Source organism: Anguilla rostrata, chromosome 12 (genome assembly GCF_018555375.3).
Source record: "Anguilla rostrata isolate EN2019 chromosome 12, ASM1855537v3, whole genome shotgun sequence".
In the NCBI taxonomy this organism is placed as follows: domain Eukaryota; kingdom Metazoa; phylum Chordata; class Actinopteri; order Anguilliformes; family Anguillidae; genus Anguilla; species Anguilla rostrata.
The window spans coordinates 15351047-15372601 of record NC_057944.1 but is presented as its reverse complement, the minus strand read 5'-3'; the positions used below and the strand labels follow the sequence as shown (position 1 = coordinate 15372601).

Here is a 21555-nt window from a genome sequence, read left to right as displayed (position 1 = left end):
GACGACAAGAACGTCATTTTCGCGCGACGGATTTTCAAATATTAGGCCTTTCCGCAGGAAGTACCCGAGGAGCCAAGATGGCGGATGACTTACGAGAAGCAGGAATTAGTTAGCTATATCGCTAACTCGCAGAAGCAACATCAGAATAAAAATACTTTCTTTTCTCAGCGCAACCCCGCACTAACCACATCTGCACTGGTTACAATTTTCGGGCTCAGGGGACGTATTTACACTCTGTAAGTAACATTTTTTTCATTTTAAAGATTGTTTGGCTAATATCAGCAGTGACTGTGCAAACATGCTGCATTAAGACGGCTACCGAGTTGTACAGTGTATTTACGATGCTAAATTGTCAGCTGAGGTTAATGAGTTCATGATGACCTATAATTAAACTCTGATTAAAGTTATGTATTACGGTTTATTAAGCAGTTCGTGTGTTTGGACTGTGTCATTGTTTTCAGTGGCGATCTGTATCTTCCCAGTGAACGCTAGCTTGCTGTTTATAAACCATGTTTTACGTGTAGTTAGGTGGGAAGGTACTAAGCATGCTACCGAGCTGGGTACACGGGGTGGTTGTAGCTACCAGGTAACCATTCGGTAAGTTTATTAAGCAGTTTGTTATAATATTATTATGGAGAAAGTCGCCAGGAATGTGTGGGCCTGCGGCTAGTTGGGGTTTATTTGGATAAAATGGGAAGGGTTGGGGTTTGAAGTACTAGATCTACATTTTATTCAAATCAACGTTAGCAAACAACACTTCTAGATTTCATTAAAGCAGTGCTCTTTCCCATATCCTGGCCGTGTCTAATTGGTATATTGTTGGTTAGTTGGCTTATTCTCTCGACACTCTTGGCAGTTAAACAGACGTGTCAAGTTAGTGAACGTTGTCGGAAATGTATAATGCAGTTTCACGTGCGGCATTGAAGTAAGAGTTTGTTTGGCTTTACCACGACATTAGTTTTGTGGAAGAGCTATGTCGTTGTAACACGTAAATTACTCCATACCAACCGAGCACAGACGTGTGACCTGAAGAGTACACCGAATGATAGTAATTCTGCACTGCTTTAATTTAATCGCCCTGCAAGATTCAGAGCCACAGAACGAAGTGCGACGTGAGACCCAGTCTTATTTTGGCCCATCCTTGTGTCTCAACGAAAGCAAGATATTCGTCTTTCTTTAAATGCAAATACATTTTCTTTCCCTCTCCGATTTGGAATACCTAATCATACTTGTGAGCGTACTTGACTTTTTAAAAAGACTTGTATTTACGATTAAATCTGTGCACTTTTTGGATCTGTAAAATGTACACAACTTTTCTGGTACAGAAAAGCACTTCACACTAAATGAATTATTGGGCTGAAAAATTTAATTGAGATCCTATGTAATCTAATAACCTACAGCTCCTGCTTTGTGCACTTCTGATCAATTTAGCACCATAGCATACATGCTTTCAGTAGCTAGCTGTTGTCTTGTTTTTCTGAGTCATCCATAGGAAATACCTCTCAGATTTCAGGAGTGCCGTTTCTGTTTGGTCGGCAGTTTTGAATGAAAGGAGGAAAGTTTGCTGGCTGGTGAAAGTGCAGAGGAAGCAAATTTCTCTCCCTGTTTTTCACAGTTGTGCCATGTTTATCAGGAAAAAATTAGCCCCTTACAACAGGGGGAGGCATACAACAGGGCTTCAGGACCTCAGTAGTTCTGTGTGTCTGCAGATACGCGGCGATGTCTGGGGCTGAGTGCCGGACGCAGTGCTGGTGGAAAAGGCACATTGCAGAGCAGCTGAAGCAGAGGGATCGGGTGCAGAGACAGGCCTTTGAGGAGATCATCCACCAATGTGAGAGCAGCTCCACCTTTTCCTTTCACTGGATTGCCTAATTGCAGGTTTCCTGCGAATGTTAATGAACATGATCGTCCATCTTGGATGTTATCAGCAAAACCAATGCTTTAATATAATGATATTAAACACTAATGCGCAGTAAACGTTTATTGTAAGAAGTGCGTGATGGGGCTGTGTTCCTTCTCTCTCAGACAATCGTTTGCTGGAGAAGTCTGATTTGCAAGCAGTACTGTCGGAGAGACTCCAGCCAGATAAATCTGATCTCCAGAACAGACATGATCTCAGGTAGGTGGGGCTGCTGGCTCCTGGACCGCAGAGTGAGCACATGCGTGCGTGTTGTGAGCGTGTTAACCTGAGTGTGTGTTTGTGTATGGTGAGACGGGGCTGCAGTGTGTGTTTGTGTGTGGTGAGACGGGGATGCAGTGTGTGTTTGTGTGTGGTGAGACGGGGCTGCAGTGTGTGTTTGTGTGTGGTGAGACGGGGCTGCAGTGCGTGTTTGTGTGTGGTGAGACAGGGCTGCAGTGTGTGTTTGTGTGTGGTGAGACGGGGCTGCAGTGTGTGTTTGTGTGTGGTGAGACGGGGCTGCAGTGTGTGTTTGTGTGTGGTGAGACGGGGCTGCAGTGTGTGTTTGTGTGTGGTGAGACGGGGCTGCAGTGTGTGTTTGTGTGTGGTGAGACGGGGCTGCAGTGTGTGTTTGTGGTGTGGTGACGGGGCTGCAGTGTGTGTTTGTGTGTGGTGAGACGGGGCTGCAGTGTGTGTTTGTGTGTGGTGAGACGGGGCTGCAGTGTGTGTTTGTGTGTGGTGAGACGGGGCTGCAGTGTGTGTTTGTGTGTGGTGAGACGGGCTGCAGTGTGTGTTTGTGTGTGGTGAGACGGGGCTGCAGTGTGTGTTTGTGTGTGGTGAGACGGGGCTGCAGTGTGTGTTTGTGTGTGGTGAGACGGGGCTGCAGTGTGTGTTTGTGTGTGGTGAGACGGGCTGCAGTGCGTGTTTGTGTGTGGTGAGACGGGGCTGCAGTGTGTGTTTGTGTGTGGTGAGACGGGGCTGCAGTGTGTGTTTGTGTGTGGTGAGACGGGGCTGCAGTGCGTGTTTGTGTGTGGTGAGACGGGGCTGCAGTGTGTGTTTGTGTGTGGTGAGACGGGGCTGCAGTGTGTGTTTGTGTGTGGTGAGACGGGGCTGCAGTGTGTGTTTGTGTGTGGTGAGACGGGGCTGCAGTGTGTGTTTGTGTGTGGTGAGACGGGGCTGCAGTGTGTGTTTGTGTGTGGTGAGACGGGGCTGCAGTGTGTGTTTGTGTGTGGTGAGACGGGGCTGCAGTGTGTGTTTGTGTGTGGTGAGACGGGGCTGCAGTGTGTGTTTGTGTGTGGTGAGACGGGGCTGCAGTGTGTGTTTGTGTGTGGTGAGACGGGGCTGCAGTGTGTGTTTGTGTGTGGTGAGACGGGGCTGCAGTGTGTTTTGTGGAGCAGGTGTGTGATTTAATGGCCTGTGTCCTGCAGTCCCGGGGTCGACGCGGGCCGCAGCGACGCCCTGCTGCAGGAGATGGCCCAGATCCGAATCCGGCACCAGGAGGAGCTGACCGAGCTGCACAAGAAGCGGGGCGAGGTCCGTACGTCTGTCTGTCCGAGCGTCCTCTGGAGGGAGCGAAGAATCGCACCAATACTTATCTTATACAAACTCCCCATTAACCTGTTCTACCTCCAGATGTAGATTGGACGGGGATGATGTGTATGCCTTTTTCATGAATGACTGCAGTGTGTCCCTTTGTTCAGCATTGTTTTGCCCGTTATTCCATGGTTCCTCTGGTTCCTTTGTAGCTGGCCCAGAATGTCATTGAACTGAACAACCAAATGCAGCAAAAGGACAAGGAGATTCAGAGCAATGAGGCCAAGTGAGTGTGTGCGCCTGCTTGCCTGCGTGTGTGCTGCATGTGTGTGTGTTGGCCTGTGTGTGTGTGTGTGCTTGTGTGAGCTGCTTGTGTGTGAGCTGCCTGTGTGTTGGCCTGTGTGTGTGTGTGTCAGCTGCGTCAGCTGCCTGTTGTGTTGGCCTGCGTGTGCGTGCTGGCCTGTGTGACCTCACTCTGCCCCCTGCTGGCAGGATGCTGCAGTACCAGCAGCGCATCTCTGAGCTGGAGGCGGAGTGCAGGGAACTGCGGAGCAGCCTGCAGGACCTGGAGCGAGCCAATCAGACGCTGAAGGACGAGTACGACGCCCTGCAGATCACCTTCGGCGCGCTGGAGGAGAAGCTGCGCCGCACCACCGAGGACAACCAGGAGCTGGTCTCCCGCTGGATGGCCGAGAAGGCCCAGGAGGCCAACCGCCTCAACGCTGAGAACGAGAAGGACACCAGGTGACCCCTGGGATAGCAGGGCTGAGCTGGGAGTCTCTGGGAGGCTAATGGCTGAACTCTTCAATTGGTGCTGACAGGCTAGAAGATGCTCTACTGGGTGGAGGTGTAATTCACCTTGAGTATGTAGATGATTGGTTTGAGTATAAATCTGTTGAGTGAAGTGTAATCAAATAAATACCATGCAAAAACAGTCCCTGTGGCTTTCCAAGGGCATCAGGTAATGCTGGTGCCCTAGAGCAGGGATACTTTAATCTGGCCCTCGAGGCCAGTAGTGCTGCTGGTTTTCATTCCTCCCCTCTAATCAGGGGCTGATTTAAACCTGACGCACCAGGTGAATGTAATCTCTGGCCAGTCACTGGCATTAATGGAATATGGAGTGCCAGGTAGCGCAGAGGACCAGCATTAGTACTGACCTTGAGGGTCATATTTGAGTATCCCTGCCCTAGAGCCAAACAATGACACTGAGTGGAGTGTACAGTAATCTTGGAGTTGTGGCCTGAATACTGTGGGGAAGGGTCTGCAGGACAGGCTTGGGTGGGGGTGTGCTGTGTGCAGCCAGGAATGCTCAGGTTTCTGTGGGTTTCAGACGCAGGCAGGCCAAACTGCAGAAGGACCTGGCAGAGGCAGCCAAGGAGCCCCTGCCTCTAGACCCGTGAGTACATCCTGTTCCGTTTCTACTCCGTGTCAGATTTCCATGGTTAGGTTGTGCTGAAAATGAAAACATTTTCTGCTTCATTGCAAGCACAGCCTATATATAATTTAGACCTTGTTATAAATGTTTGAACGGGGATCCAAAACTGAAAACCGCACAAGTTGGGTGCTTAAAATTGCATAAAGAATACACCCTAAAATGGCGGTAGATCTCCTCATCCTGTCTTATCCACCCTTAAAGCCAGGAGGCAGTGAAAGATGAAAGGGGCCCATGTTGTAAGGCCAGTACAACAATCCAGTAACTTGCATTGTCACACATTTTCTCCTCCAGGTTAATTGCTACAGTCACAGGCTTGTGCATTTGATATTGGTGTCTGGTGTAAACTGGCCTGAAATGGAAACTTCACTTATTAAGCAAGCTCAGCTAAGCCTGCTAGTACGTTGCGAGGCCCCCTGTGGTACGTTCTTCAAAACTGAGCAGTGAGTGTTGTGCTCTCTCTCTCTCCCTCTTACTCTCAGGGATGATGACATAGAGGTTCTGCCAGAGGATGCCCCTGAAGGGGCGGGGACTGCGGACACCTCACCCAGCCGCACACCCGGCCGCACCCCTAGGTAAGACTGAGTGTGGGTTTGGGTTTGGGACGAGGGGCTAAGGAAGCATATGAACTGGGTGTCATATACAGTGAATACATACACAAATCTAAAATTGTGTTGTACAGAGCCAAATCAAGAAAAAAATACCTTTGTCCCTAACATCATGGAGCTCACTGTATGCTCATGTAGTATACATTCATCAGGAAGCGACAGACATTATGATGTCAGAATTATTTTTGTTTCCTCGTCCTTTTCCATAAATCGACTGAGAAACTTTTTTTGTTTTAAAATGATAGGATTTTGAAAAGGCTTTGTGTATGGTCAAGATGTAGAGCTTACCTGGTGGGAGAGAGAGAGGCTGATCAGTAGATTTGAGTTGTTTTGTCCTCTCTTCCTCAGCAAGCGTAATTCCCAGCCTCCTGCCTCAGGACTCCTGGACTCCATATCCAGTATCTTTGGGTACGTGCTGTGACAGCATGTGCTTACAGATCTCACTGGCTGTCTTACAGGCCATGTCTGTTTGAGTCTCTCTGCTGTGTGACGTAACTTGTTTCTCTCTTCTCTCTACTGAACCTCCACCTCCCGCCTCTTCTGCGTCTGTGTGTCCTGGATGTTGGTTTCTGTTGTCTGTCTACAGCCTGTCTGAGTCTGTGATGCCTGGACTCCACCCACCTGACTGCAGGTGAAGCTGCAAAACGTAGTTTGTAGCGTGTGTGCGTGTGTGCAGATGTGTTGGTGTTGCGTCGTAGGGAGCGGTCGCCTGTGTTCTGTCCTTAGAAAGGGTGTAGTAGCGGGGTGTGTCGTGTTTTTGGCGTGAGCCGCTCTGGGATGGAGGGAGTTGTCACGGTGATGACCTGTGTCCTATGTCCCGGCAGGCGGCGCTCCACGAACTCGTTCGGCGGTGTGTCCGACGGCACGGAGACGCAGCCTGGGGCGTGCGCGGAGGTGCGAGTCCCCTCCATGGCCCTGCACACATTCGTGAGTATCACCGCTCAACACACACACAGACATGAACACACACACACACACAGCCATGAACACACACATGGCTGAGGAGGTCTGTGATGTACCGTAAAAGGTCTGATGCCCAAGTTTCCACCCAGCTTACCCCTCAGCTCCCAGGAGCCCCTGCTCTGTTCCCAGCATGCTCTAGGTGTGTGATGTTGGGTTCAGGGGCTTCTGACAGATGGGATAACCTCTCACCCTGTGTCTCCTCAAGAATTTGGGGTCACAGTGATGATGGATGTCCAACATAGCCAATTGCCAAGGAGTATTTGGGTTTGGGATGGAAACAAGCAAGTGATCTCAAGTTTTCAAGCTGAGACCTTCACCAGCAATCCGTACAGTGATCTTGGGACATTATATTGACATTACAATCATGTAGCACACGCTCTTATCCAGAGCGACTTATCAATGTCTTGTTTGACTGGGCCTGTGTGTCATGGGGGGAAAAATGTTCATTTATTTTAGTTGTTGGTTAGATGGGGAGTTCGCACTCTTGAGAGGACTAATTACCCAAAGTCCGGTACATGTACCTTGGTGTTGAGCAGTGTGCTTGTGCCAGGCTCCAGGTATTTGTGAAGCAGCAAAAGAGCTTTGAAAAGATGCTGATGAGGTGAAAATATGATCTTTTATTAGTAAACATAATCAGCAGATAAGTCGATGAGAGCAAATATGAATACATTCCTTACCTCTAGCTGTACACAGGATGACATGCTGGCTGAGGCTAATGAGCATGAACATGTTTACCAAGAAAGTACATAACCAAATGATTCTGTACAGCAATGACTGGTACAAGACATCCGTTAAGCAGAGTCTACCTTAATGCTTCTTTGAACTTCCCCAAAGTACAATCCTGAGCAAGCCCTCCACACCCACAGTTCCCTTTGTTTTCCCAAATAAGGTCTGGACAGCAATAGACCTCCCAGAATAGAGAACCTGCAGAGCATGCTTGCCCCACCCCCCCATAAACTAGCGACAGCAATAAGATTCTTTGTGTGACTGTGCGCCATCTCGTGATCATAGCTATTCTTACCCTAGACACTGTTCTATGGAGTTCCAAGGTAATGATCCCTCTGTGATCCAGACGCTCATGTAGGCAAACCCCTCTTTGATAATCCCTACTTCTGACCGTATCCCCGTATTTATTCCTATCCATGTGTACCTGATCACCCCCTCTTTCACATTCAATTCCACATTCTTACACATTTCTTGTGCTGTGGCACTGTAGATGTGTTGCACAATGGGTTATTTTCATTGGTGTCCTACCTTGTCCTGCCCTGTTGACCCCTCCACCTGATATTGTCAAAAACCTGGTATTCCAGGCGGGTAATCTGCCTTTCCTTTTGACCCCTCTGCCTGATAGGTCCATGGCCCGCTCTTCCAGTTGATGTTTGCCTCGCTAATCATAACCTTTGGCATTTGTGGCTTCTCCAATCATGAGCAGTGGTGAAAGTCCAAGAACACTGAAAATTGCATCTTAACTGTGTGTGACTCTCTCTCCACAGGACGCTCATGATGGAGAGGTGAACGCGGTGTCTTTCAGTCCCGGGTCTCGTCTCCTGGCCACAGGGGGTATGGACCGGAGGGTCAAGCTCTGGGAGGTTGTCTCAGGTACATCTACTATCTTTGCTTTGTCAGGTGTGCTAGGCTGCATGGGTGAATTTCAGTCCGTCTCCCAGGTGCTGCTGGTCTGTGATGTACTGTAAAAGGTCTGATGCCTGAGTTTCCCCCCAGATTCCTCCCAGCTCCCAGGAGTCCCTGCTCTGTTCCCAGCATGCTCTAGGTGTGTGATGTTGGGTTCAGGGGCTTCTGACAGATGGGATGACCTCTCATCTTGTGTCTCCTTGAGTATATGGGGTCACAATGATGATGGACGTCCAACATAGCCAATTGCCAAGGAGTATTTGGGTCTGGGGCTGGAACAGGCGAATGATCTCAAGTTTTCAAGCTGAGACCTTCACCAGAGAACTAAGTGAAAGAATAGAGCGCCCACCTGAACTCTCAGAAGCAGAAGTGACCCCTTTAGGGGGATATCGTTTCACTTTTAAACCTATAATAGACTTTATGCAGTCCTCTCTCTATCTCCATCACTTCCCCTCTACAGTGGTGAGAAGTACACTCATTCATTTCACCTAACAGTTTTTAAACCAGAGCTTGGAGATGCAAAGTCACAGAATAACATGGCCTTATGTTGCATCAGTGAGAGATTTGGGGTGATGGTGGCCCTTTGTCTTCTCGTGTTGCACACTTTTGATCTGAATACTGCTCGTATTGTGAGCAGTTATTGGCGTATTTTTGAACTGTGATTGGAGGGCTTTGGCCTTTGCTTGTTAAATGCTGCTGCACTGTGGTTAGTGAGTCTGTGGTCTTGGTGCATTGTTGTTGTTGTGAGCACAGCTTCAGTATGCAGTAATAGTAAAATAACTAGTTTTTTGCGCGAGTGTACGCTGGCATACGCTCTGTCCATCTCCGCAGGGCGTTGTGAGCACAAAGGGGCTTTGACTGGCAGCAATGCCGGGATCACTAGCATCGAGTTTGACAGTGCGGTGAGTAAACCACTCCCCCGTATGCATTCGCACACACACACACACACACACACCTACTCTCTCTCTCTCGCACACACACACACTCTCTCTCTTACGCGCACACACACTCCATCTACTCTGTGCTTCATCTACTCCTGATTTCCATCTGTTTCTGCTGCGCGCTCTCTGTTCTGTTACTCCTACTCTTCCCCTTTTTTACTTGAAACTTTACTTGATGATGAATGCCAGGCGTCTTACCCTGCTAATGAAAGGCCTCGTGTACACCCCCTCTCTGCTGTGTACTCCAACCTTCAGGTTCATCCCATGTGCCCTTACTCCAGGCTCTGCGCACAGAGCGAATGCCCATTCTCCCTCTATTACAAAACGCACAAAATCAACAGTGAAATGTCTTGTATTTTCCTGTCAGCTTTCCTCTGTGCCGCTGACACGTACATCTCGGCGGTGAGTAATGATTGGCTGGTTTAAGTCGGGTGTGTCTGCCCCTCAGGGTTCCTACCTGCTCGCTGCGTCCAATGATTTCGCCAGCAGGATCTGGACTGTAGATGATTTCAGGCTGCGGGTAAGTGCCTTGCATTAACTCTTCCACCCCCCACCCCCCACACCCCCATACTTTATGCAGTGCTTTGTTCTCACCTCCCCCATGCTGAACCATACTGCCTCAGTTTAGGGAATTTATGACTCCACATGGTTGCTACCTCAACCTGAATTAGATCCAGCAGTGGCACTCATCAAATGTGCAGTCTTCATTTCAGCCTTGTAATGAAGATCTCTACCTCTGTAATTTAGGAATATTTCTCAGTGATGGACCTAAACGTGAACTTATCTGGTTTTGTTTGTTCATGGGTGGCATGTGCAAAGGAAAGATCCTTAATTACAGCAGGTGGTGTCCTGTGGGGAAGTGAGCCGGCAGCGGCGCCTGCTGCTAACGCTAAAGCGGAAGTGTAACTGAGCGCAGGCTGCCCTACATGCCCTCCGTGCCTGTGTCTACTGGAGGTCTGTGATGTACTGTAAAAGGTCTGATGCTTAAGTTTCCCCCAGCTTCCCTTCATCTCCCAGAGGCCCCTGCTCTGTTCCCAGCATGCTCTAGGTGTGTTATGTTGGGTGCGGGGGTCTCTGACAGATAGGATGACCTCTCAACCTGTGTATCTTGAAGAAAGAGGTCACGGTGATGACGGACATCCAACACTTTCATTTTTCCAAGGAGTTATCGGGCTGTGGGGCAGGGACAAGCGCATGATCTCAAGTTTTCAAGCTGAGACCTTCACTCGAGTACTTCCTTTAGTTAAATGACATTTTAAGTGCTTATGTTGCATGCACAGGTTGGCTTATGTTTGTCCCATTTTAGACATAGTGTTCAGGAGGTATGGTGTTCAGTTCTTTCTCTCTCTCTCTCTCTCTCTCTGTTAGCACACGCTCACGGGACACAGTGGGAAGGTTCTGGCTGCCCGCTTCTTGCTGGACAATGCCCGCATTGTCTCTGGCAGTTACGACCGGACCCTCAAGCTCTGGGACCTCCGCAGCAAAGTCTGTAAGAGCATTATGCCCCCAATCCCACTATCTAAGCATCTAGTGCTAAGGGCGCCTTTTCCATAGATTACATCCAAGGTTTCCTGAACCCATTTTCTAATAGGCCGCTCTTAGATGTTCATATTCATTATAATGTAATATTGCTGGTTCATGGCATCTCCATCATTTAAAATGCTGAACACACTTGATAGCTAGCAAGCTGTTGCAGCTTTTCAGTGTGGTCATTTTTATTTTATTTAACAAAATTGAACTATGCAACAAGACTCATACCAGCCAATGACACGGGTCAGGTTTATAGAATGGCACTTCAATTTAAAAGGATAGTTCACTTCTGCATTTATTTATTTTTATTTTTTTGATATTTCAGTTATGTATGGCTTTACAATGGCAAGTAGTGGGCATGTGTAGTTGTGTGGTCTAAAGCAAGAAATTGCACTTCAACTCCAAACAACCTGAAAATCCAAATATGTAATATAAGCCTAAGTTTTGTCATTGGTGTGGGATCTTTTTTTCCCCAGTTTCAGTTTTCATTTCATTTCTGAGGTTTTTCTTCACTTCTGTGAGCATTTCTCACCCTCTCCTCTCTGTCTCTCAGGTATGAAGACGGTGTTTGCCGGCTCCAGCTGTAATGACATTGTGTGCACAGAGCAGTGCGTAATGAGCGGCCATTTTGATAAGAAAGTGCGTTTCTGGGACATCAGGTGAGCTCTGAGGCACCGTGTTTGTCTAATGGTGCTCTAGCGTGTTCGGCTCTGGCTCAGTTCTGTGTGTGTGTGTGACGTTCAGGGCGGAGTGCATCGTGCGGGAGCTGGAGCTGCTGGGCCGGGTCACCTCCCTGGACCTGAACCACGACCGGACCGAGCTCCTCGCCTGTTCCCGTGACGACCTGCTGAAGATCATCGACCTGCGCAGCAACAGCGTGCGGCAGTCCTTCAGGTGAGATCCCGGTGGCTGGGAGCAGGGGCCGCAACCCCGCTAGCTAGCTGTACGGCTACTCAAACCCCCTTCCCTCTCTCTGTCTCTTTCTGTAGCGCTCAAGGCTTCAAATGTGGATCAGACTGGACTAGAGTAACCTTCAGGTGAGAGGGCATTTGATTTGAATAGCCTGGTGTGTGTCTGTGCATGCGTATGGAGTTTAGCTGTGATGCGCCTGTAGCGTTTTGAGTGTAGTTATGACGTGTGTACGACTCTGCTCTGTCCTCAGCCCTGACGGTTGCTATGTGGCAGCCGGTTCAGCGGACGGGACCCTGTTTGTGTGGAACGTGCTGACCGGGAAGCTGGAGCGGGCCCTGGAGAAGCACCACAGGTCGGTTCCCTGCACCCTGCTGTCTGCTGTGATTGGCTCCGCCAGCCGTATCTTTGTTCTGATTGGTGTTCTCTTGCAGCTCTGCCATCAACGCGGTGTCCTGGTCGCCGTCTGGAGCCCACGTGGTCAGCGTGGAGAAGGGGAGCAAGGCCGTGCTCTGGTCCGACATGTGATTGGCCGCCCGGTGCTCCTGCAGGACGAACGGCAACCTCTCATTGGTAGCCAGCCGACTGTCCACCACGCCTTCCGAGTCCCCATTTCACCTGTGACACTGAAGGACTCTCGAAAAAGCATCTCTGACATCAGCCAGCAGAGGAGACGAGGAGGACTTCCCCAACTTTGTATTTATGCAGATTTCCAGGCCGACAGAGTCACGAAATCGGAATGAAATGTGCCCTCTCCTACTTTCCCCCTCTGTCTATTACTCTTGCTTTTTTGCACAGTGTGTGTTTGTTGATTTCCAGTTTTCCTGCTGATGGGAATGTTGGAAAATTAGTGTAAGACGATGCAGAACTTTTCTTTTTTTTTTTTTTAAATCAGGGTTTGTAATAACTTCACTTACACCTTTTTTTTCATTTTAAAATAATACAGTATAACCAGTGTAGTACTTCAGTTACTGAACTTGCATTGTGTTTGAAACTTTTCTCTGGCTTGCTCAAACGAGCAGCTGCCCAATTAGCTGCATTAATATTATCACTGTAGTTAACCATTTTGGCAAATTCTGGTCCTTTTAGTTGGTGGGGGTGGGGGGGGGGGTGTTTTTAAAAGGAATTTCGGTTTAGTCTTAACAGTTAACTTGGAATACTCTTGATGAAGTTGGCTCTTAAGTTGTTTACCTGGTTGGAAGCATGCATTTTTATTTATTTAAAAAAACAATTGTTGTCTTGGAATATGGAAAACGAATGTGAAACACACTGAAGTTGTTTTACGGATGAAAAAAAGCAACAGGGTGCAATTCAAGTATCTTCTCCGTGATGCCAAGTGGACCTGCTTCTGCTGAAAGACTGGAACACAGTGGACACCTCGCCCCTTCACATGCTCACTTTGCTCAGGTTCCTAGTGGGTTACTGGGAGGGTGTGGGACGCTTTGCCCATGGATGTGTGTGATTTAAAATGACTGGTGGGTAGAGCAGTAGAATCTTGGCTGCAACCACAGTGTGTTCCTCTCTACGTGGGAGAGCCATTTGGCATTGCCTGACCCCTCTTCCTGTACATCTGTGTGTACGGTATTGAGAGGGTATTGTGAGCTGCAGTTTAGTGATTGGTGGAGGGGGCAGTGTAATGAGAAGCAGGGGGAGGGGTGGAGAGCATGGACAGTGGCAGTATAATGAGCAGGGTTCAGCTTGGAAAAAAACTACAAAAATGGCTGTACAAAAAGTAAAATTGCATATTATATTCATTGCATATCAAATGCAAATATCATTGTTCTTGTCCTTTAAAAGTTAGTTCCCAGTGCCCATTTTGACTGTTATGAAGGAGGCCGAGTAGGGCAGTGTTCCCAGTGTGTACTTGCGTACTACCTAGAACACACATTAGTATGGAACTTTGTGACTGCAGTAGCGGTTGCCATTTCTAAGCTCAAGTATATGCGGGATCCCCTGGTGTGTTTTCACATGCTGGGGATGACAAAATCAGTATGCATTAACACTTTATCCATTGTTGCTTATGTGATGCTGCTTATACAATTCCAATGAAGAGCGGTTATTGAAATTTTGTACAGTATTATTGTCCTGTTATTAATCTAAGAAATATTACAACGTACTGATGGCCTCTTGTGTGTCTGTGTTCTCAAAATACATATAGTTCATATGGCATTCCAGATGTAAACAATTTGTAAATATTTGCCACTGTTCTTGGCAGTGTATACTCCCAAGTGCTTGAGTGTGTAGTATGCGTTCTTGCATTGTGGAACGCAGCCTTGTTTGGTTCAGTTTCCCTCTGGCCCACTAGGGTGCAGCAGTGTAGCGCTGATCTGGCCTGATACACTGCTCGTTTGTGTTCTCCTTTCGGTTTTTGGTGTTGGAGCTGTGGGTTTTCTGCCTTAAATGGACAGGCGTCTTCATGACCTCTGCCCTCGGGCTGTTCTGCAGTATTCCTCTTCTTCATGTCATTAACCTCCGGAAGCACAGTGAGGAGTTGGAGGGGCTAGGGGAGCATGTGGGAGCTGCCCATCATCCCCATATCCTCTGCTGCAATCACCTTCGGAACTGTAAATTACAGTAATGTATGTTAATTGTATGTACACTATAAAGAATACATACCGAATTGTTTTGATTGTGTACTTCCTGTTTGAAAATGGGTTTTGAGTTGGCATGAATGGGCCAAATGGCCATGTGACTTTTTTTGAAAATGTCTTAAGAAGCTATTGCAAGTGCATAACAAAGGCAGTGTGTTCTTGTAGGCAGCTCACTAATGTAAGGGAACCTGTTAGTGTAGTCTGTCTTTGGTGTAAAGAGGCTTCATACAGATTAGTACCACCAAATCCCAGACACACAACAGTCCAAAAAGCCATCAGTGCTGCAAGCAGCCATTGGATATTAAGGCTTAAGAATGAGCATCGAGCTCATCTGGGCAAAAGGCCGTAAACCCAGCTGATGCTGCTGACCAGCCTCTTGTTTACCTCTGGGAAATGCAGCCAAAAGCACGGTCATGAGCTGTAACCATGTCTAAAGTGCACACCAGTTTTGGGTCACGCGCGGGAGCATGGCCCACGCGTATTAGAAAATGCTACATCCACCTTTCAAAATGTCCTCATGCCTTACCAGTAATAATTTTCAGTCTCATTTTGGCTTGCAGCTGTGATTTGTATGCCTGTTACCTGTAGAATGAGCTTCAATGGGCCTCTTAACCTTCTTTGGGGAGAGCGAGCCCTGAAACGACCTTTCACCTGTTATTGAGGGAGAGAGGGAGGGGGGGAAGGCGATTAGTTCTGTGTATCGTTCAGATCCTTCGGCCGGCCATTTTCACGCTCACCCTTTGGAGTCCTTGTACAGATTTTTACAGGGAAAAAAATGTTTCATATTTTACTATAATACTGGGTGTTCTAGGTCTTCCATAGCCTCAATCACAAATTCTTAATGTTTCGTAACTTTTCTTGTCTCCGTAAGTTTTGGGTTTGCTGTACGGTTCTTGGTTTGGAGTGGGGGTGTTGCTGTTGAAAGGGCAGCATTAGGCGCTGTTCCCGGCTCAAGATGAGCTACATACATCTCACCTGTGTTTTACCCTGCTGTACTCATCTGGCAGCACTGATCATGATTAATTTTCCCTCCCGAAGGTAATCTCCTAATGGCTGTGTGCTGACCACAGCGCTTAGACTGCTGACACAACAAGGGATTACAGCCACTGGCCACCTGAGATAACAGCACCCACATCCTCCCCATGGTAACCAATACTGGCCAACGCTGCTCCCCCTAATGCACCGCATGCCTATAGCCATGCCCCCTCCCTCCCCCTCCCAATATCCATGCCCCATGGTTTGAGTGACGGGTGAGTTTGCTGGTGTCCTCACCTGTGTGTGTGACCCGCACCACTGGGCCGAGGGATTACAGCCTCGTGCCTGGGCTGGTCCGTAATCGCGCTGACGGAGTGGAATCGGCCCAATCCCGTCCATCTTTAGCCACAGGCGGGGAAGCGTGGGAGTTGTTTTGGGCTGGCCTGACCACGAGGGGTACAAATACTCTCGAGGGACTGGCCTCTGCACCTCTGTCGGATCCAGACAAGCTCAGTCCCATCAGCCACATCAGGTCAGTCCATGTCCACTGCCTACCTTGGTATTGGGGTGTAACAGTGGGGGGTGTTTCAGGGTGCTTTAGCTGCAGGGTTTGTTAGGTGGTAAGAGGGGGGTGTTTAGTACTCCACAATAATTGGTTCCCTGCCGTTTTGGAAAGGGAATGATGGTGACCATTGATGTCACTGCTCCTTCGAGAAGGTGTTCAGCAGAGTGGAGCCACTTTAAACCTCGAGCCAGTACGGACTATTTGGGGTGGACGTTGAGTGCGTGACGCCTGTGCCCAGGGTGATGCCACTTCTTGTGCTTCAGGTTTAACGGAGTTACAGCAAAGCAATCACCATGAGCCCCAAACACGTGGTCTTCAAGAAGATCTCTCGCGACAAGTCGGTGAGTAGAGTGCTCGTCTCGTCAATGTAGAACAGTGGTTCCCTTACTTCATTGCATCATAGGGTCCTTTATACAGAACATGCCTTAACATGGCACATGCACTTCACAACAGCAGTGTCATACTTAACTTACCACTGGAACTTCATACAAACCATATCTTAACGTGGTAACTTAGTCCATACCTGCCCAAGTTTGTTTAGTAGAATCGAAAGCCTTTTTTTTTTTTTTTAACAACCTGCTCAGTGGTATTCTAGGTAGTATTGTGCAATGACAGGGAATTTTCTGTGATATCCATGTATGTATGCATAAGTTACCACAGCAACTCAACAGATATGTATATGGTTAATTGTATATATCTTTATGATGTTTTAAAATATTTTGGAGGATATGTTTTCTTCAGTGGTTGCTGGGCAACAAAAAACAGCTTCCAGTTGTCAGTCAGAAGCCATGATTAAACATAAAGATGCTGTCCTGTAGGCAGTCCTGATCCTGGGGTGCCTGACATGTTTCTGTATTCTTCCAAGGAAAAATACGTTTTACATATAGTTGGATCACTGCCCCTGTTTTGTCATTATGTCGATAAAATGATGCATTTAAAGCCACAGGCAGCCCTGTCGCTCTGTTTGGTGGAGTGGGGCTCGTAGGGCACTGATGTGTTTCTCTTGGGTCAGGTGGGGATCTACATGGGGAACAGGGATTTTGTGGATCATGTGGACTTTGTGGACCCAGTGGGTGAGTCCACCAGAATCATCAAATTAGACAGAAATCCTCTTATCTCAATAATGGCAAACTGAACAATGAGGTGTGTGCGCATGTGTGTGCATGTTTGTGCGTGTGGAATTTTCTCTAGCTGTTCTAATCTACACTCTTCCCTTTGCTCACAAGATGGCGTTGTGCTGGTGGATCCCGAACAGCTGAAAGGGAAAAAAGGTATTATCTTTAATCGTCTGTGCCCTTGAGCAAGGTGTTTACGTGAAATCCTCGAAGGTGTTTACGTGAAATCCTCGCATGTAAAAATGGATTGTATGTAAAAAATGTACCTGTATAATTCACTTCGGACATGGGTGTCTGCGAAGCAAAAAATTAGACAGCAGTCAATATTTGAGGTCCACTTTGCAAGTACCAATATTTCCGTTCATGCAATTGCTGACAAACATTTTCATTGACAATAAAAACCTCTGTTGCCCCCTAGTGTTTGTCATGCTGTCCTGCACATTTCGGTATGGGCGAGACGACATGGATGTACTGGGTGTAGCATTCCGCAGAGACCTCTACCTGTCGACTCGTCAGGTGTACCCTCCTCTGCAGGATAAAGAAAGGAGCACGCACACCAAGATGCAGGAGAAACTGCTGAACAAGCTGGGGATCAATGCGTACCCCTTTTTCTTTGAGGTTAGGGGACCATCATAGGCTCAATGCAAATATCACGAACTGAGACAGCTTTTCTCATCCGGACAACCTTTGGTTTGCACAAAAACTGTAATGGGTGCATTTGAGCAAAGCTACTGTGTTTAACAGCAGTGTGGTGAGTTAATGCACTAAAGTGGGTGGGGTGTGTAGTAGGTTATTACATTAAAGTGGGTGGGGTGAGTAGAGGGTTATCACACTAATGTGGGTGGAGTGTGGTGGGTTAATACACTAAAGTGGGTGGGGTGTGCAGAGAGTTATTACATTAAAGTGGGTGGGGTGTGTAGAGGGTTATTACATTAAAGTGGGTGGGGTGGGTGTGTAGAGGGTTATTAGTGTGAATCGTGTGTAAACTCTGCTCTGTGCCCGTTTCAGTTCCCAGATAACCTGCCATGCTCCGTGGGACTGCAGCCTCTACCATCAGACGTTGGAAAGGTAAGAGTGCTCACCTCATTATCCTCACTGTTCACTGGCTATTTATCTCCCTCTCATTATCCTCTGCTTTCTCTTTCCCCCTCCCCCCTACCATCCCTGTATCTCTAAAATATAGCCCTAGCTGCCTCTTTCCTCTCCGTCTCTTTCAGCTCCTCCATTGTCTTTCTCTGTCTTTGTTCATTTGTGCGTGCTGTTTTTGAATATGGATCATGTAGTGAATGCTGTCCCCTGTTCTGCTGGCAGCATTGTGCTGTGGAGTTTGAAGTGAAGGCATTTTGTGCCGAGAGCCAGGATGAGAAGATCCATAAGAGGTGAGTCTAGCTGCTGCACTCTCTTAGGCTGAATGCAGTCTCTGTGTCTGAGACTAGAGGAGATAAGTGTTGTCTCCCCCCCCCCCCACCCAAACAGGAGCTCTGTCCGTCTGGCAATCCGCAAAATGCAGTATGCTCCTGAGCAAGATGGACCTGCCCCCTCCAATGAGACCACGCGTGAGTTTGTCCTATCTGAAAAACCCTTACAAATGGAGGTCAGCCTGGAAAAGCAGGTGAGCTGTCAGTCAACAGGAAGAAAGGGCAAACCGCTCCAAAACTTTATTTGTTTCTGGTAGTAGGACAGTAGGAAGGTTATTCACATTCTTCCATTTCCTCTGCAGACTTATTACCATGGAGAGCCAATCAACGTCCATGTGAACATCACAAACAGCTCCAGCAAAACTGTGAAAGGCATTACTGTTTCAGGTGAGGGTATGCAGCTCAAAGTAAACTGATCTGCCTCCTCAGGCGTAGAGAAAACTGACCTCTTTTCACGCCTCATTTTTCTTCTCAGTGGAGCAAATGGCCACTGTGGTGCTGTATTCCAATGATAAGTACGTGAAACCTGTGGCGATGGAGGAAACCTCGTGAGTATCTACATTTCACATGAATGCCCTGTACTTTTTACTGTATGAATCAACCTTTTATATTTTATTCTTTCCGGTTTGATATTAATAACAATTTGGATTTGCAAAGTAGAAAAATTGAAAAAATGTCATTAAATGATTCAGAATTGAGCATGCATACCTGTGAGTCGATATGAAGGGAAATTCAAGGATGCGTATCTTACAGTATGTATTGTTTTGCATGGTTGTTTCAGAGGCATTTGTGCTGATTGCTTGCTTAGAATGAGCATTTTTTTAAGACTAAATTGATGCAGACAGAATTTCCTCAAAGTATTTTGTTCAACAGGCGTTTGTGTATTTACGCAGAAATGTACAAGATTGATCTCTAAGATTTATTTATTTGGTACTACTTAATCATTGAGGTTTAACTTAATAGTGATCTTGTTTGCATGTCATTTATCGTTATTTGATTGTTTAATTTGAAGTGGTAGAAGTAGCACAAACACTGAATGGCCTCCATGTTTGCTTTCCATCTACTGTGTGAAGTGTATTTTCATGCACGCCAGTAAATATGCAGCTGTAGAGCTTTTTGAGGTGGACTAACATGAGTTCTCTGTTGTTCCAGAGATTCCGTGGCCCCCGGCACCAGCCTGAGGAAGGTTTACACCCTCCTTCCCCTGCTGGCCAACAACCGGGAAAGGCGGGGTATAGTCCTCGATGGGAAGCTGAAGCATGAGGACACCAACCTGGCCTCCTCTAGCTTGTGAGTCTGAGTGTGATATACCAATGCTCAGAGCAATGCATGCTGGGTGATTTCTATCCCAGCATCACTGGCTTTAAGTGGATAGGTATGGGGCACGATAATAATTATCTATCATATTTCATTTTCGAGGTGAGTTCTTGGTACTCTTTAGCATACAGTTTGGGGGCTACAAATCATCTGTAACATACCATCTTTGACTAGACAAAAGGAGTTTATGCTGAACGCAGCAATAGGTTTTCGGCACAGTAATGATGCCAACACTCTATCTATAAACTGCAGGGTGAAGGAAGGTGTACTGAAAGAGGTTCTTGGGATCCTGGTGTCCTATCGAGTCGTGGTGAAGCTCACTGTTGGCGGGTCAGTGTGTGTGTGTGTGTGTGTGTGTGTGTGTTTACTGTGTGCTTGTGTGCGTGTGTGTGTGAGTGACAGACTGACAGAGATGAGAGATGGTGAAAGAGAGTATGTGTGTATCTGTTTTCTGTATGTTTATGCTTATTTTAGTACTGGTGAAGATATTCTGATTTAGAATCCGACCTCCAATTTAATCCTCACATCATTTTTATTTTACAGGATGATGGGATCCAGGTAAGACTTGTTCTGTCACTTTCGGTTTTGTATTCAATTTCAACCCTGTCAGAGCTATGTCATAAAATCAGCTGTTATTCTCACAGAGGCACAGTCAGTCTCAATATTCTGAGTCCAATGAGTCTGTCAGACACTCTGTCTCATAAAAATTAGATTCAGTTAGATTCTGTGTTAGACAGTTTCACAGTCTTCTTCTCTATTCCTGTCCAGACATATAGACCGACCGTCTATTGGTCACAGTGTATTTGTCAGTGTTTCAGTCTAAGTCTGTCCGTGTCTGTGATCTCCTGTTTGTCTCTGTTTCAGTGAGGTTGGTGTTGAGGTGCCATTCCAGCTGATGCATCCCAAACCTGATGCAGGTAAGGTTCACCCAGTGCATTTGTTACATAACATCATACAGAATGGGGAAAAAAATGCATAAACCAAGGATAAATTCTTATCTACATAGACGTACCTTTTTAAATATAAAAATGTAAGGTGTACCTAATAAAGTGGTCGGCGAGTGTATATCTATGAATATAAAAATAATTATTATCTGAGAATCCTTATTAACTGACAGCCACTCTTATCTGTAGAAAAGTATTGCCATTTTTTTATTAGCATTGTTTGGTGTAATACTGTTTGTATGTTTAGTCACATTTTGTTTTTCTGCCTTCGTTTTGCATACTGCAGTAAAAGAAAGGTAAGCCGCTTAATCCTTTACTTATTTTGAGATGAGGTCAGTCTGCTGCTCTTACTCAGCGTACGATTAGTCCCATCTGTCTATGTTACTCTGTGTGAGATCACTGATGAATTTGCTTTCATATTTGTAGAAGTATAATGGTCCACATGTAATAGAGGATGAATTCTTTGAAGGTACACGACAGTAAACCTGATGGTTCTCACTGATCTTATTTATATTTGGTATGACTCATTGTCTCCTTTATCACATTTTCTTCTCATCTCATGTTAATCTATGAGATATCAGAACATAAATTAAACGATTAAATGAATCTTTGAGAAAAACGGAACCCTCTTGCGTCTAGATTGACGTTAGCCCCTGGTTGTGTGTGTCCCTGTCTGTCTGTCTGTCTGTCCGTTCTCCGGCTCAACGTGACAGTGAGATGGAGGCGGAACTCGTGTTTGAGGAGTTCAAGCGTTCCTACCTGAAAGGGATGATCGCGGACGATGACGAGGAGGACAACGCTTCGCCGGCGGAGGTGTCGTGATGGCGCAGAGGCGCGCGCGAGGGGGCGGCCGTGTCACCCCACAGCGCCCCCTCAGGGTCACTGCTGTCACTACAGCAGGTCCGCAGGGGCCTGAGACATGGCCGTATAGATGGATAGGGGAATGTAGAGAAGGCTAATGGCAGCGAAAGAGGGAGAGCTAGCTCTGTGTCCTGGAAGCCCGATTGGCCTCCATTCCACTGTTTTCCCGCTTCACTGACCTTTGTTCCGAGATTTTTTTCACATTTAGACTATTAGAGTTCCCCGTAAATGCAAATAGAGAAAGAACACTGTAGGCTCTGCTCTGTGATGTTCTACATATGTTGTTATTAATAAACTGCTATAACATAATGACTTTGTGTTAAT

At 47.0% G+C, this 21555-nt stretch overlaps 2 protein-coding genes and 3 non-coding genes across 8 annotated transcripts; all 5 read left to right on the top strand.

Moving 5' to 3' along the window:
* The first annotated feature begins 48 nt into the window (after window positions 1–48).
* On the top strand, window positions 49–14065 carry atg16l1 (ATG16 autophagy related 16-like 1 (S. cerevisiae)). Of its 3 annotated transcripts, XM_064301421.1 has the most exons (21): window positions 49–236; window positions 525–597; window positions 1710–1831; window positions 2026–2119; window positions 3325–3430; window positions 3643–3716; window positions 3923–4174; window positions 4761–4826; window positions 5345–5437; window positions 5819–5878; window positions 6057–6101; window positions 6295–6397; window positions 7927–8032; window positions 8897–8967; window positions 9455–9526; window positions 10375–10495; window positions 11090–11195; window positions 11281–11430; window positions 11526–11573; window positions 11699–11800; window positions 11880–14065. In XM_064301421.1, the coding sequence occupies exons 3-21, from the start codon at window positions 1720–1722 to the stop codon at window positions 11971–11973; spliced, it is 1875 nt and encodes a 624-aa protein (XP_064157491.1). In that variant the 5' UTR covers window positions 49–236; window positions 525–597; window positions 1710–1719; the 3' UTR covers window positions 11974–14065. The 3 variants fall into 3 exon arrangements, with proteins under 3 accessions (XP_064157491.1, XP_064157489.1, XP_064157490.1); XM_064301419.1 differs by lacking the exon at window positions 525–597; XM_064301420.1 differs by lacking the exons at window positions 525–597; window positions 6057–6101.
* On the top strand, window positions 6476–6745 carry LOC135237072 (small Cajal body-specific RNA 6). The gene has a single exon (XR_010324748.1). It is a non-coding gene; the product is annotated as a small Cajal body-specific RNA 6 (non-coding RNA).
* Window positions 8109–8377, top strand: LOC135237071 (small Cajal body-specific RNA 6). Its single transcript, XR_010324747.1, has one exon. It is a non-coding gene; the product is annotated as a small Cajal body-specific RNA 6 (non-coding RNA).
* On the top strand, window positions 9960–10227 carry LOC135237073 (small Cajal body-specific RNA 6). The gene has a single exon (XR_010324749.1). It is a non-coding gene; the product is annotated as a small Cajal body-specific RNA 6 (non-coding RNA).
* A 1321-nt stretch (window positions 14066–15386) lies between the features above and the next one.
* Window positions 15387–21540, top strand: LOC135235679 (S-arrestin-like). 2 transcript variants are annotated; one of them, XM_064301436.1, is made up of 15 exons: window positions 15387–15543; window positions 15840–15917; window positions 16589–16649; window positions 16803–16847; window positions 17110–17309; window positions 17700–17759; window positions 18003–18070; window positions 18168–18303; window positions 18412–18496; window positions 18585–18657; window positions 19262–19399; window positions 19679–19756; window positions 19970–19984; window positions 20291–20357; window positions 21088–21540. In XM_064301436.1, the coding sequence occupies exons 2-15, from the start codon at window positions 15870–15872 to the stop codon at window positions 21190–21192; spliced, it is 1179 nt and encodes a 392-aa protein (XP_064157506.1). In that variant the 5' UTR covers window positions 15387–15543; window positions 15840–15869; the 3' UTR covers window positions 21193–21540. The 2 variants fall into 2 exon arrangements, with proteins under 2 accessions (XP_064157506.1, XP_064157507.1); XM_064301437.1 differs by lacking the exons at window positions 15387–15543; window positions 15840–15917 and having other exon boundaries at window positions 16583–16649; window positions 16803–16846; window positions 17108–17309.
* Window positions 21541–21555: the final 15 nt, after the last annotated feature.